The sequence below is a fragment of the Schistocerca americana genome, chromosome 1 (genome assembly GCF_021461395.2).
Source record: "Schistocerca americana isolate TAMUIC-IGC-003095 chromosome 1, iqSchAmer2.1, whole genome shotgun sequence".
Lineage (NCBI taxonomy): Eukaryota > Metazoa > Arthropoda > Insecta > Orthoptera > Acrididae > Schistocerca > Schistocerca americana.
The window spans coordinates 949920544-949936483 of record NC_060119.1 but is presented as its reverse complement, the minus strand read 5'-3'; the positions used below and the strand labels follow the sequence as shown (position 1 = coordinate 949936483).

Below are 15940 nucleotides of genomic sequence, written 5' to 3'. Positions count from 1 at the left end.
AACCCATCGTTCTACCATTCCTAGACCGGCAAGGGAACTTGCTGTTCCAACAGGACAATGCACGTCCGCATGTATCCCGTGCCACCCAACGTGCTCTAGAAGGTGTAAGTCAACTACCCTGGCCAGCAAGATCTCCGGATCTGTCCCCCATTGAGCATGTTTGGGACTGGATGAAGCGTCGTCTCACGCGGTCTGCACGTCCAGCACGAATGCTGGTCCAACTGAGGCGCCAGGTGGAAATGGCATGGCAAGCCGTTCCACAGGACTACATCCAGCATCTCTACGATCGTCTCCATGGGAGAATAGCAGCCTGCATTGCTGCGAAAGGTGGATATACACTGTACTAGTGCCGACATTGTGCATGCTCTGTTGCCTGTGTCTATGTGCCTGTGGTTCTGTCAGTGTGATCATGTGATGTATCTGACCCCAGGAATGTGTCAATAAAGTTTCCCCTTCCTGGGACAATGAATTCACGGTGTTCTTATTTCAATTTCCAGGAGTGTATAATGGTAAGACAGAGATTCAGGAACCAGGTTTTAAATTGCAAGACATTTACAGGGGCATATGTCGACTCCGGCCACAATCTATTGGTTATGAACTGTAGATTAAAAGTGAAGAAACTGCAAAAAGGTGAGAATTTGAGGAGATGGGACATGGATAAACTGAAAGAACAAGAGGTTGTAGAGAGCTTCAGAGAGATAATTATGGAAGGATTGACAAGAATAGGAGAAAGAAATACAGTAGAAGAAGAATGGGTAGCTTTGAGAGATGAAATAGTGAAGGTAGCAGTGGATCAAGTAGGTAAAAAGACGAGGGCTAGTAGAAATCCTTGGGTAACAAAAGAGATATTGGATTTAATTGATGAAAGGAGAAAATACAAAAATGCAGTAAATAAAGCAGGCAAAAAGGAATACAAACCTCTCAAAAAATGAGATCGACAGGAAGTTCAAAATTGCTAAGCAGATATGGCTAGAGGACAAATGTAAGGATGGTGAGGCGCATATCACTAGGGGTAAGGTATATACTGCCTACAGGAAAATTAAAGAGACCTTTGGAGAAAAGAGAACCACGTACGTGAATATCAAGAGCTCATATGGAAATCCAGTTCTAAGCAAAGAAGGGAAAGAAGAAAGGTGGAAGGAGTATATAGAGGTTCTACACAAGGGCGATGTTCTTGAGGACAATATTATAGAAATGGAAGAGTACATAGATGAAGATGAAATGAGAGATAAGGTACTGTGTGAAGAGTTTGACAGAGCATGGAAAGTCTTAGGTCTTTCCATGCTCTGTCGAACTCTTCACACAGTACCATATCAAGACCCCAGCAGTAGACAAGCTGCATATTCAGCAAGCAGTAAAGGAAACAAAAGAAAAATTAGGTGAGGAATTAAAATCCATGGAGAACAAATAATAACTTTCATGTTCGCTGATGACATTGTAATTTTGTCAGAGACAGCAATGGACCTGGAAGAGCAGCTGATCGGAATTGACAGTGTCTTGAATGGAGGATATAAGATGAACATCAACAAAAGCAAAATCAGGCTAATGGAATGGAGTCGAATTAAGTCGCGTGATGCTGCGAGAATTAGGTCAGGTAATGCGATACTTAAAGTAGGACATTAGTTTTGCTATTTAGGGAGCAAAATAACTCATGATGGTCGAAGTAGAGATGATATAAAATGTAGACTGGCAATGGCAAGGAAAGTGTTTCTGAAGAAGAGAAGTTTGTTAACATCGAGTATAGATTTAAGAGTCAGGAAGTCGTTTCTGAAGGTATTTGTATGGAATGTAACCATCTATGAAAGTGTAATGCGAACGATAAATACTTCAGACAAGAAGAGAATAGAAGCTTTCGAAAGGTGGTGCTACAGAAGAATGCTGAATGTTACATGGGTAGATCACATAACTAATGAGGAGGTATTGAATAGAATTGGAGAGAAGAGAAATTTGTGGCACAACCTGACTGGAAGTAGGGATCGGTTGGTAGGACATGTTGTGAGGCATCAAGGAATCACCAATTTAGCATTGGTGCGCAGCGTCGAGGGTAAAAATCGTAGTTGGAGACCAAGAGATGAATACAACAAGCAAATTCAGAAGGATGCAGGTTGCAGTAAGTACTGGGAGATGAAAAAGCTTGCACATGATAGAGTAGCATGGAGAGCTGCATCAAACCAGCCTCTGGACTGAAGACCACAACAACAACAACAACATTATTTCGACAGTTTATAATTAGTGAGCATGTCTGCAGAGCGATTTACATGCATTTTTTCGGTGATTTACGTGTAGTTTGCAGGTCTGTTGGGTCTGCGATTCATTATTTCGGTAAATTTCGAGTTGACTGCTTGTCTGTACATCAATGTACCATCAACGGACTGCATTATTTCGATAATTTACGAGTAGTTTGCTGGTCTTTAGGCTGTTTATTGTGACTCCAAGCACGCTAGGGCGAGTGTTTTGTTTGTGTAATAAATGAACTATGTGAAATCCGTCCCTAAATAAATTGTTCCAAAATAAATAAAGTACACTCCTTCCTCTCTCCAGAAACTCGACATTGACCGCCATGGGACGACAGCACTCTCTGGTGGCAGTACTGAGTACTAGGTCAGTTGGACTCCGTACCTCATTGTGAAGAGTATCGATGGAGCTACTGCCTCAGGTTATTTAAATAAAGACTGCCTGCAAATTAAAGACTTATGTCCATACTATCCAGCTACTGGACCCAGGTTGAGTCACTTTCTTGCTAATTCCAAGGAAGAGGTGGTGGTCAAACGAATGAGATGAGTGCAGGTAGCCCAAGTGACCATTTTTTCTGCCATTTTCTCAGGTTAGTTTAGAAAGCCCAATTGACCTTTTTTCTGCCAAAATTTAAACTTCCCGCCATTTTGAGGGAGAGGGGAGGGGGAAGTTGACGGGTGGGGAGCGTGTTAGGTTAGTGAAGGTAGCTCAATTGACCTACCTTCCCTCCAATTTTTGAATATCCCTCCATGACGGCATTGCGATGTTGCCACATCTCTCACCAACATCTTGGATCCGCCGTCTTGAATATATTTGGCAACAATGCAACCTGGGTTGGAGCTGCTCTTGACCCAGTACTTATTTGTACTATTGGTTCGATGCTACAAATGTACAAATCTGTCAACGAAGACCGCAATTTTCTGCTACAGGCAGAACTGAAGGCTAACACCAGTAATGTCCCAGACGGGAATGGGTACGATGACATTATCTCTGAAAGACTGCTTGAATCTGGCTTACAGTGATAACTGTATATGTGCAAAGGGCTGCCAGGATCTCATCCTTGAGGTTTAGCAGCAAATCAAATAAAAGCATGATTGTTTAGGCGCTATTGCACTCTTGTTGGCTGCCACATGCAACCTCACTTCTTTGTATTGGGGTTAATGAGAACAGCAGCTGCAACGACAGATATATTTTAGTCCGAGGTTGTGCCAGTCATATGGGCACTTCCAATGTTTCACGTCAGCAGGGCAGTAGACGGCTACTTGTAGCCCGAAGGTGCCTGACATTTCTTCCTTCAAACGTATCTGAGCGACATTTGATAGGCCACTTATCTGTCACAGACCTCCAGCTTTCACTCTAGGTAATTTACGGACTTGCAATCGACCCCCGTAGTGCCTTCTTTGATTCCAAGGGATATGTGTAGAATTTCTGACTGATCCGAGGAGGACTTACAACTTTTGAATTTCTACAACTTAGGAAGCATACAAGGCTCTGTAATCCCAATCAAGAGTTTCCCACCAGATACTTAGCCTGTATGACAAAGTTTATTTAAATCACAAGCTTTCTAGTAATCAATGAAAAGATTCGCAGGGTTATTGATAAGCATCTCCTATGTTTCAGAAGGCACCTGCAACCAAATTACAAGACACACAGTGGACAGAGCATTTCTCTGAGTCTTTATTGATGATACGCGCCACGGATGAGGTGTCGCTGATAGAACGACCACTACGGAGAAGACGTGCCAGAACATGTAGAGAAATCGTCGGCTCCATACTGCTGTATCCAATTATTCTGGGCCTGCAGCCAGACAACGAGTGCCGAGATTTCCAAAGCGGGACTCTTTCATAGCGTCTTCCCAGAGAGCAGCAGCGGTAGTAGCAACTGCGGCTTCAGTGAATTGCGTGCACATATTGACGTTTGCCGCATCACAAACAGTGACCTTGTTGAGCACCCACAATGTGAGTTAAAAACTTGGAGAAATGCTCTGTCCGCTGATACGTGTAAATTTTCTGTATGTACTGTAGTTTTCGTGCAGTCATCCTCTGATACGCGATATTTCTTACTGTGATACGCAGGAACTGCCGTATTATAAGAGAAATTATGAAAAATTTGTATGCTCGGCATCACCACGACTAATCGAAGCATAAAGTGAGATTCATTCTCAACGAAGTTCTTGTTACAGGCACGTAAAACGCTTGCGTTTCAAAGACATTTCTGTAAAACCGAACTTGGTGTTTGACAGCGTCTTGTAATATTTGTCAATGTTTCAGCTACTGTTGCTATCTCCACTGAGTTCGTCTACCATTTTGAAGTAAGTTTCTAACACCCACCGAAGTACTGATCAATAACACGAGTACAAAATGACGTGATGATATAATAACACCAATTTTGTTGTTAAAGTACCAGTTGTAGAGAATAATGGATAGAACTGTTGGCAAGGGACCCCAGTTTCAGAAATCCGAATTCTATTGGACATTTCTCTAGGATTTAATACAATGCTTTTACGTAGAATCTTTTCTTAAGTAGAAGTATCACCAAAGTACAATGTTCATATGTCGAAAGGCTGAGATGCTAACAAAACGCATCGTAAGAATTATCATGGTATGTAACATTCTAATGGATTTATATTTATACCGCCAAGGAAAGCAGATGTCACTGTTTTATTTTTAATTTTCTGGTTCTTTTCTCTTTCATAAAGTTTTTATGATGCAGAGCTTTCTGAGAAAAGGATATGTAAGGAATGTAAGATATGTACGTGACCGAAAGGTAGCTGGAATATTTTCAGCAGGATATGAGAAGTCAAGGTGAGATGAAAATAATATGGGATGTGCGGTTCTATGAATTTATTTTAATACTTCATGGGAGATGGAGTTTTATTGGGATTTATGTGAGATAGAGCATATTTTAACTTGTAATTAAGGACACAAGTTTAAGAAAGGTGTGATATTCCGTTATGTCGCGATTGACGGCTGCTGCAGATCTAGGGTCTGTTATTCCTTCTGTTACATTACATTCGAAATGAAATATGCACGCATCAAGCTATAGCTCGAGAAACAAAAATATCATTAACGAAAAACACTTATCACAAAAGCGTGTGCCATGGGACATGCACTGAAAGGCAGCAACCTTTCGTGGGATGTGTGTTCGTCACACAAAAACCTCCAATGTCATCCCGTCACTAGTTGCTCTCTTTATACGGTGGGATCTGTATACTACTTCGCCCGCTACGTTGTCAGACTATTCAATGGAGAAAGATATTAAGTAAAATTACGTGGTCCCCGCTGCTTCTCTCAGGCTCTACTCCGCGATGCCCTTCCACCTAGGTGTGCTATTCGCAAAGCGTTCTGTAATAATCTCTGAGGAATTCAGATAATGCAGATAGGACGTGGTGGAAATTACCGATTTCAGTTAGTAATTGTTCATATTTAGGTACATTTATATATCAGTTAAACCTTCGAGTCAAAATATCTCTGCCAACTGATATTGTCATACTCTACTTCAAATTCATTCACTCGCCGTACGTATTTAAATCAATTATTTAGTGATGTCAACTGTGAAAAACGTTTTATAATGTGTCTATACGCTTCAATACTGGTTAACTAACTACATGACTTTCTCAAATACACTGCATGACCAAATTAAAGCATCACTTTCTCGAACCCTCGTAACTGCCTCCCATTCCAACGTACAATTTTAAATTTTGATTTAAAGGTGCCCAGAAGTTTTCTGTGTAACGCCTGCAGTGCGCTCACGGGCTTAGCAACGCTACAAACACCAAGGTGTGGACACGCGCTAGAAAGGCCATAGCTCAGAAGTTCAAGTGAGCTGTAAGACTCACTCGATGGGAAGTTCATCATAGCCCGTATTACCTACATTTCGCTCTTTCTTTTAACGCATTACGATGGAGGTCAGAGCAGCGTCACGCAGCGTTCTAAACAAGCTGTTTTCTTATGAGTTTCTGAAGGTACATTTGCTGTGTGCTCAGCAAAGGTGCGTGGTGACACCGAGGGCGTTGCCGAACTTGGGGAACCTTAGAATGACTTAGGGACTCTTCGCCGTTTTATTCACAATCATGTTGATATTGCAACCCCACTCCGGCCCTGTGATACGCCGCAGGAGGACGCGAAATTCAGATCCTGTCGAATGGTTTTCAATGGTCTCTGGGGACTTCATCCTGTATACCGGAGCAACTACACTCCAAAGAGATCAGATCAAGTTCAGTGGGATAGCAGCCCCACGATGTCCTTAGAGTAGGGTTGCAGCACTCAGGGGCTGGCATCAGCGTTGAACGTAATCAAGAACGTCATCCTGCTGCTTATCGCATTGTGAACTGTCGTTATCACCCACGAAATGGGTGGGAACCAAAGCCTAAGGGGAAAGGGTAGTTTCTTTGATGCCCTTTGTGCTACTCTCTGAGCTCTTTTCGTGTCGGTTCTGAATAGCGGTTAGCCTGAAATGTTTTTCTTCGCCACTGCAATAAATCCGTGTGCTTTCAATGTTGAATGTCGCGGTTTTGACATCCAGCGCAGAGGCGTCAAAAGTAAGGGCGAAATGTGGGTGGGAGGGACTATGACGGCCTTCCCATTCGGTAAAACATTCATGGTGGCATAGAGCAGTATTATGATGAAATTTGGTGTCAATATGAAATCACTAATTCACCTTACAGGTTACTTGAACTGGGCTGTGGCCTTTTCTCGACACCTTTATGTATGAAGCGCTGCCTAGACCGACGTTGACGTCGTAGAACCCCACCTAAATTGCAGTGTTACAGAAGAAGTTTCTAGGCACCTTTGAGTCAAATTTCAGTCGTATGCGTTGGAATGGGAGATAATTAGCGGGGTTCGAAAAATGATTCTTTAATTTTGTTGGGCAGTGTATTTACGTGTCTACCATTTCAACCATGTAAAGTGATGATGTTCCGAAGCAGAAAAAATCCATTTTTTACCTGTAGAAGCTCAACAATCAACTTTTCTATACAAGGTGGTCCATTGATAGTGACCGGGCCAAATATCTCACGAAATAAGCATCAAACGAAAAAACTACAAAGAACGAAACTCGTCAAGCTTGAAGGGGGAAACCAGATGGCACTATGGTTGGACCGCTAGATGGCGATGCCATTGGTTCAATGGATATCAACTGCGCTTTTTTAAATAGGAACCCACATTTTTATTACATATTCGTGTAGTACGTAAAGAAATATGAACGTTTTAGTTGGACCACTTTTTTCGCTTTGTGATAGATGGCGCTGTAATAGTCACAAACGTATAAATACGTGGTATCACGTAATATTCCGGTATTTGTTTCGTGATACATTATCCGTGTTAAATTGGACCGTTTACCAATTGCGGAAAAGGTCTATATCGTGTTGACGTATGGCTATTGGGAAAAAAATGCCCTACGGGCGTGTGCTATGTATGCTGCTCGGTATCCTGAACGACATCATCCAAGTGTCCGGAACGTTCGCTGGATGGTTACGTTATTTAAGGAAACAGGAAGTGTTCCGCCACATGTGAAACGTCAACCACGACCTGCAACAAATTATGATTCCCATGTAGGTGTTTTATCTGCTGTCGCGCCTAATCCGCACATAATTAGCAGACAAATTGTACGAGATCGGAAACCTCAAAAACATGAGAATGCTACATCAACATCGATTGCACCCGTACCATATTTCTAGGCACCAGGAATTGCTTCGAGACGACTTTGAACGTCATGTACAGTTCTGCCACTGAGCACAAGAGAAATTATGGGACGATGACAGATTTTTTGCACGCGTTCTATTTAGCGACGAAGCGTCATTCACCGACAGCGATAACGTAAACAGGTATGATATGCACTATTCGGCAACGGAAAATCCACGATGGCTGCGACAAGTGGAACATCAGCAACCTTGGCGGGTTAATGAATGGTGCGGCATTATGGGAAGAAGGATAATTGGCCCTCATTTTATCGATGCCAATCTAAATTTTTATATCCTAGCCAGTAATGCCACCCGAGCCCGCTGCCAAAAGGTTGGTAGCATCAAAGTCCGGACGCCGTCCGCATAAGCAGCGCCAGCGAGACAGGAAATCGCCGCAAGTCTGCGCGCGCCACCGGTGGCTTCTGGCTTCTTAAGCGCTGGAGTCGCGAGCGCTAGGACAGTTCTGTATTCGCCGCTCAGTTGTATACTCGCCACCGAATTGTGTACTTGCTAGTCAGTTGTGTGTTCGTCGCAGCAGAGTTGTTGTTTGTCGTCAGCCGACGCTGACCTAGCCGCTCCGACTCGAACTAGACAGATTTCTGTAGACACGGAGTTCACTACTGTGTTGCTGTATCTTCGTTAATAAAGATAAGTACCGACTTTTATTTAATCAGAGTGTTTGGGTTTTCATCTTTCTGTTCACTGTTCCAGCGGACCGGTCGGCCCGCTATTAAAAGTGTGGCGGTGACTTCGTAAGCCGTTTCTACAGCGAATTGCTTGTCGCTACGAACTCCGCCACAAAACTGGCGACGAGGATGGGATTACTGGCTAGGATATAACATAAATGGTGCAATGTATGCTGATTTCCTACGTAATGTTCTACCGATGTTACTGCAAGATGTTGCACTACATGACAGAATGGCGATGTACTTCCAACATGATGGATAATCAATGTTTGGCACATAGCTCGCATGCGGTTGAAGCGGTATTGAATAGCATATTTCATGACAGCTGGACTGGTCGTCGAAGCACCATACCATGACCCGCACGTTCACCTGATATGACGTCCCCGTATTTGTTTCTGTGGGGAAAGTTGAAGGATATTTCCAATCATGATCCACCGACAACGCCTGACAACATGCGTCAGCGAATTGGCAATGCATGTGCAAACATTAAGGAAGGCGAACTACTCGCTGTTGAGAGGAATTTCGTTATACGTATTGCCAAATGCATTGAGGTTGACGTACATCATTTTGAGCATTTATTGCATTAGTGTGGTATTTACAGGTAATCACGCTGTAACAGCATGCGTTCTCAGAAATGATAAGTTCACAAAGGTACATGTATCACATTGGAACAACCGAAATAAAATGTACAACTTACCTACGTTCTGTATTTTAATTTAAAAAACCTACCTGTTCGCCTAAAATTGTGAGCAATATGTTTGTGACTATTACAACGGCATCTAACACAAAGCGAAAAAAGTGGTCCAACTAAAACATTCGAATTTCTTTACGTACTTCACGAATATGTAATAAAAATGGAGGTTTCTATTTTTTTAAGACGCAGTTGATATCCGTTTGACCTATGGCAGCGCCATCTAGCGGGCCAATAATAGTGCCATCTGGTTTCCCCCTTCAAGCTAGACAAGTTTCGTTCTTTGTAGTTTTTTTCGTCTGTCGCTTGTTTCGTGAGATATTTGGCCCGGTCACGATGAATGAACCACTCTGTATATAAGAGATTTCTTGCTGATAAGTTATCTGACAGCTTACATGGATTTCATAGTTACCTTTTAGTTCCACAAGAGCCTATGATATCACCGTTTAACCAGTTTCCTATCAGACATGTTAAATTTTAATTATCCTCCATCTTAGATGTAGATATTCATTGCTCACTGTCGAGTAATCATCACCAGACGTTATTCATTTGTAGCGTATGCTTGCTAAGGCGCTTTGAAAATCTAAATACACCACTGCTTCTCCTGTGAATGCTTACTGTTTCGTTAGGGCTAGCAGCGACAGCACTTACGGAGGCATGAGTGGCTGCAGCGACCGTCGTAGGGTAAACGACGGAGGGCGGCGTCGGCGTAGGGGTGGGTGAGTCGCTGACCAGCTGCCTCGTGTCCGCGGGCAGGGGGTGCTTCAGCAGGCCCAGGTGCCCTGCGCTCACGTCTGCAACAGCAACGCAGTGTGCAGCTGTAACTTAAGTCTGTTGTTTCAAGATTTGGTGCAATAATACGAGAATACCCATAGGAATAAGAACTTATCTTAAATAAGCGTGTAACAGACTTCGCATCATGCCGTCTGCAACAAGTTACTCAGTTTGCTATCGCACTTCTCCTAGTACAAAAAATGGTTCAAATGGCTCTGAGCACTATGGGACTTAACATCTGAGGTCATCAGTCCCCTAGAACTTAGAACTACTTAAAACTAACTAACCTAAGGACATCACACACATCCATGCCCGAGGCAGGATGCGAACCTGCGACCGTAGCGGTCGTGCGGTTCCAGACTGAAGCGCCTAGAACCGCTCGGCCACATCGGCCGGCTCTCCTAGTACATTTTCGGTGACGAGATGGATGCCGTTAAAATAATTAGGACGACGAAATACTGCATGTCTTAGTTTCGATCTGTTCATTGCAATAACTGCGGTGTATAAAAGGGCTTTACTTTTTCAGTCTCCGATTTTACTAAAAATTGAGGTATGTATAATATAACGCATTAGGTACAGCTATATGTACGTGAAGGAATTACTTTTTAAGATAATTACCATGGTGACAGGATTGACAAGTTTGGCGCAACTAAATTGTACCTTTCATATCCCTTCTGAGGAGCCACGTCGTAAAAATGTCTCGTAGTTCTACGTTTCAGAAAGTCACAAATCTTCTGCTCATCTCAGACAACAGTCAATACTGCGGCATATAATGCTATTTTGTGAATAAACGTTCAAATTAAGATATGAGTTACACTTTCGTCAGGTTGCAAAGTTGAGAGGCAACACGCCACCCTCCCACCTTAACAACATTGTCAGTCAGATAAACGTTCATAGTTTAGGTCATGATCTCGATGTTCCCCAGTACTATATTTGGTATGTGTGCTTTGTGACTTTTTTACAAGAGGAAATTGCGGGCGGAACGTTCTTGTAACTGTGTGTATAACCTGTAGAGAACTTGTACATCAGGGGCCATAGCAGAGGTCAGGGAGAACAGGCAGAGGGATGAATTGGCGACCATAAACTCTGAGCGCAGTGACCAGGCTGTGTGAGTGATTCTGGGAACCAGCACTCAGTGGTTGATACCTACAGAGGGACTTCTGGGCGTTGCACATTCACTTAGAGTCGGACAAGGGGGCGCTGGTTAGCAAAACTTTTTGCCTGGGCCAGATGGCATTCTGTCACGATGGTAGCCAGTTGGTGGAAAGTGGGTGAAGGAGCCATTTAGGAAAGACTGCTGTAAAGTAAGCCTTTGTGCAAATGGTGGGAAGATCGTAGAACTCCACGCATTCTTATGTTGGAACCTGGAACAATACGGATAGAAGGCTGTTGCACGTGTTTAGTGGAGACAAGAGGGTAACTACCCTGATGCCACGGAGTCGCCAGTTTCTCTTTGCGAGCAACAAAAACCTAATTATTTCATTGGCACGACTGTCTGGGAAGATTAATATCCTTCATTCCGAAACTGGAAACGGTCGTCTTTGAAGGATTATATATCTCCGTAAATGAGGAACTGTGGTCCGTCCTAGGTAGATTTATTTTCTGCCAAAACACGGTCATGCTCATTGTGAGAACGACGCCTAAATAGTCTAAAGTCTTGTTTCAGACAAGAGAGATCTGGGTCACTGATTGTCTCCTCTCAGGATATGCTAAGTGGACGCTTGCTCCTCCAGCGTGAGAACCCTGGTGCTGTGTCTGTATTGGCTACCAGGCCAACAGGACAATCAAGAGGGGAGATTCAATGAGTAGAGGATAGTACTATGTATTTGTGCAATGTAGGGGTGGTTTCATTTTTGCTAATTAGGCTCCCGTACTGAGGTTTGGTGGAAAGTGGTTATGATTATTTGCCTTTCACATCTTCTGGTCCTCCGCTGGTGGGGAACCTCAGGTCTTTCCCTAATGAGTGAGACTTGTGGTCTGTATCTTTTGGTGGACTAACAGCCATTGTCTGCTTCCAACTGTACTGACAGCGGAACTCCAAATCGTCTTCGACATATTGTATGTCACTAAGTTGAATTTAATCGTCCTGAGTCAACCGTCTTAGTTTGACAATTCCACCACGCACGGTCGTGCCTGTTAGTCAAATTGATTTGACCAGACCAGCAAACGGGTGTATCTGGCACTGATCCACCCCACACCTAAATCTGCAGGGATTTCAGGGCTCTGATAGGGAAGTTTCCTGCGTTCTGATAATCAGTAGTTTGAAAATTTTTTGTGCACGCATCAGAAAATTACAGCTGCCACAGCACGCCACTCCTTACTCACAGTGCACCGTTTTCTGCTGCACCCTGAATCAAAGTGAAAGGGTTAAACACTACTGCACTGGCGTAGGCTTGTTGAATGATATCCACAGCTCCTGTTCGCAGGTGAACCGTAATTTGTGATATACTTGGTCGTAATTCAATGGACTGGGCCTCACAGAGGATTAATGTAAACAAATCACATTGCGTTGTAAAAGGAATTAACTCAGGGGGGAATTTGTATAGCTTGTCCCCAATGCATTATTTGAAAATCAAACACCATCCTTTTTCTGATTTGTGTTTATCATTTTTGTGTAAGATTTATCAGCTTGTTGAAGTTACAACGGCATCAATAAAACTTGTCATTATTTTGATTACTAAAATACGGCACTGTCCTCATTCATACTGCCTCGGCTATTCATTGTTTTTATTTTGTTGTGGTGATGCTTCGGTACACCAGTAATTTAAGGTTCAGTCTTATTAAATCAGTTAATTTGGTTTTAATTTGAGTACTGAAAGTAAATCCAGGGATAGACAACACAAGTACCCTGAGTAAATTCACTAATGTCTATATAAAATTTACGGGTCTAGCTCACGATTTGAAAGTTTTTGAGAAGATAATCCTTTTCTTTATGTAAATACAACATTCAGCGACACTCAATCATATATTTATAATTAAAGCAAGTGACAGCTTCCAAATTATCTTTCCCATGTCGTTACTTTACGTTGTCAGGGTTTTTATTCAGTCCATATCTCAGCTCGGAGAGTAACATTACATGCTTTAACGGTGGTTAGGCAGACTTCTGTAGTCACTGCCACATGTGCGAACTTCAATGAGGTGTTCAGAAGATGTCTCAACGTACATGAGAGGTGTTGTTAGTGAGAGGTGTGATACCCCATTTGTCAGCAGTTGTAGAGGTAAGGGGGGAGGGGGGGGGGGGGAGAGAGATTGATACTTCACCTCCACTCAATATAAATTGCTTTTCCCGTGATGTCTTACTGACTCGTTAGCTCGCCAAATCTGGTCACCAAAGGATTTTGTTATTATGTTTGTATTGTGCAGAAATGATGAGAATGCCCATAACTGACAAATTAGTTCCGTATTTTGAATATACTGGCTAAGAAGCTAAAATGTCTCGCAAATTTCAAATTTCTGGGGCTTTACGATCTCTTAAGATGGAGAAGTCACTCACTAAGCATTGTGGAAAACAGTAGGATCTGCACATGGAATGTTATCGGTGATACTGCGTTTCGTAGTCAGACTACATCATTTTCTCCTAGGCACCCTTGATACTACAGCAGCAGCGTTGCTGTAATAACAGAGAAGGATAATTGTTGCTTATATGGCCGAGTTGTGGTGAGTTTGGCGGACGTTTTGTGGTAGAGTATACCAGCGAGCTAATTCTTAGCAGTTGCTGGATGCAGAGACGCAGGTACTGAGGTTAGTAGAAGGGGAGGGGACGACACCGTATTGTTCTTGGGGAAACTGTACCGTTTAGTTCTGGTGTGATTTTTCGACGTATATAAAGCTGAGTGTTATCCTGATATAATTTTCTTTTCTGATATTATAGAACGCTAAAAGCAATCTGCAAGCTATAGGGGGGAGGGGGGCTGGGGAAGCGAGGTTTTGTTACTGGTGTATATTTGAAGTCTGCTGTCTGGTAAAGAAATTTAGTCTGATACAGACATAACTGGATTATTACAAGGAAGCGGTAATTGTGTCAGAGTCATCTCATGGGTGAAAGAAACACTGGACACATTTATTTTTTAACCAGTTCATTAAAATTACGGAGCAGCAAAGCGTTACTCCCGATAGTCATTATCATTTCGTGGAGAGTGATGCATATAAGTCACGTAGCAGGACTGCGTCTATCAGAAACACCTGGAACGCGCGAAAGTACTTAGCCTACATCGTAGTGTTGCCCAATTAACTCAACAATCTTTATAAATGTTCACTTGGGAGGCCAGGATAAAGCCCCAAGTGACTTCTGCTTCCTCCAGAGATGAAGAAATAATGTACGGTCGAAGTTTCACCTCTAATGAAGTACTGTAGGGCACCGTGGCAACAAGCGAGAAGAATTTAAGCAGTGCAAACACAAAAGCTAATGCATCAATACGATAGACAGCTAAGTCACCATGGTTATTATGAAAACAAAACACAATACATACAGATAATGACCGTAATTCATCCCTTTATGTTAACTAGATACTTATTTATAGCTATATTCGAAACTGAAAATATGCTCCAGTTGTGAAAGACCATTGTTATAACAAACTTTCTTGTTTGTTTATTCATTTACTTTACATCTCCGGTGGTTATGTGACTATTGAGCCGTATCAGAGAAGACACTGATCTCATTTAAAGAGTAAATCTCTGATTGACGACGTTTCTCGAGAAGATTCGGATTCAGTAAACAGGCTGTTATCTCACAAGGTGGACTCAATTAAATACTTGTGCGTCCAGCGATCGTTGAATATTTAGATTTAAAGAACAGCAATCAGTCGACAAATACATCATTTACTGAAACTGATCGAGATTTCGACTATTACTTAGTCATCATCACCAGTGTAATTGCCAAATAGTGGCAAGGTCTCAAAGTGTCAGAGCATAAACACTGATAATTGACACAAGCCTATACGTGTAATTGACTACCGGCTGGGCAACAAAATCCAGTCAGTCGGCTGAGTTACGGATTGATCACCACTTGCACATTATAGTTGTATCAATTTCCTGAGCTGTATGAACAGGCGGGTATGACTGAATAGTGCGAATAACGAAGAGGAGAGATTGGGAGACATCTGCTAAAGAGAATTTTTTAGTAATTTATAAGTAGCTTGTGCTTCAGTGAAGGAAACTCACTTGGTCTTTATGTTGACACGGCACTTCGTTGCGTAGATCGCTTGCCCATAAACCAAGGGCAAGAAAAGGTGGGCCATTTTGCTAACAGATTAAGTTGTATTGTAAGTAGGCTTTGTATTCTGGTCTGTCACGGCGAGACGAGGGTAAATGGGACAGGCGGTATTCTTCATCTACGATCATAAGCACGCTAACAGAAGGCATCTGCACGAGAGTAGCGTTGATTTATCTCATCCACTCCTTCAAAAAACAGGAAATTTGTGTCCTGCAGGTGTTAGTGACGGTAGGCGTGATCTGGAAATATTTTCATCCTTGTGACAGAGGTTTAGTGATGCACTTCGGTTTGCATGCAATGGCAAATGCTGTAGGTGTAAATCACGTACCAGTGTGGAGGGTATCGCTCACGTAAAGCCTGGAAGTTAAACACTTTCAGAGTGTACAGACGCTACGATGGCCCGATTTCGAATCTTATATGAAACTTTCGCAATCGGCTTTTCATAGAAGTTATTATGATATTGCGATCAACTCAGGAGATTGCCCTCAGGTGAGGACACCTTTACATAAACCGGATATTTTAGCAATGGAATTAATCACATCTGGAATACCCGACTGCTGTAATAGTAATTCCGTGTGACTAAGCACTCAGCAATTTTGTGTAGATCTTTCAATTTGACGCCACATCGGTGACTTTCGTGTCCTAACACACCGCAGTAGTTC

At 42.6% G+C, this 15940-nt stretch overlaps 1 protein-coding gene across 1 annotated transcript in view; it reads right to left on the bottom strand.

Moving 5' to 3' along the window:
- Positions 1–15940, bottom strand: part of LOC124595497 (nephrin-like) — a 720042-nt gene that overhangs the window by 42576 nt on the left and 661526 nt on the right. The window contains exon 13 of the mRNA XM_047134264.1: positions 9944–10086. Coding sequence (XP_046990220.1) covers positions 9944–10086 — 143 coding nt within the window. The remainder of the gene's footprint in view (positions 1–9943; positions 10087–15940) is intronic.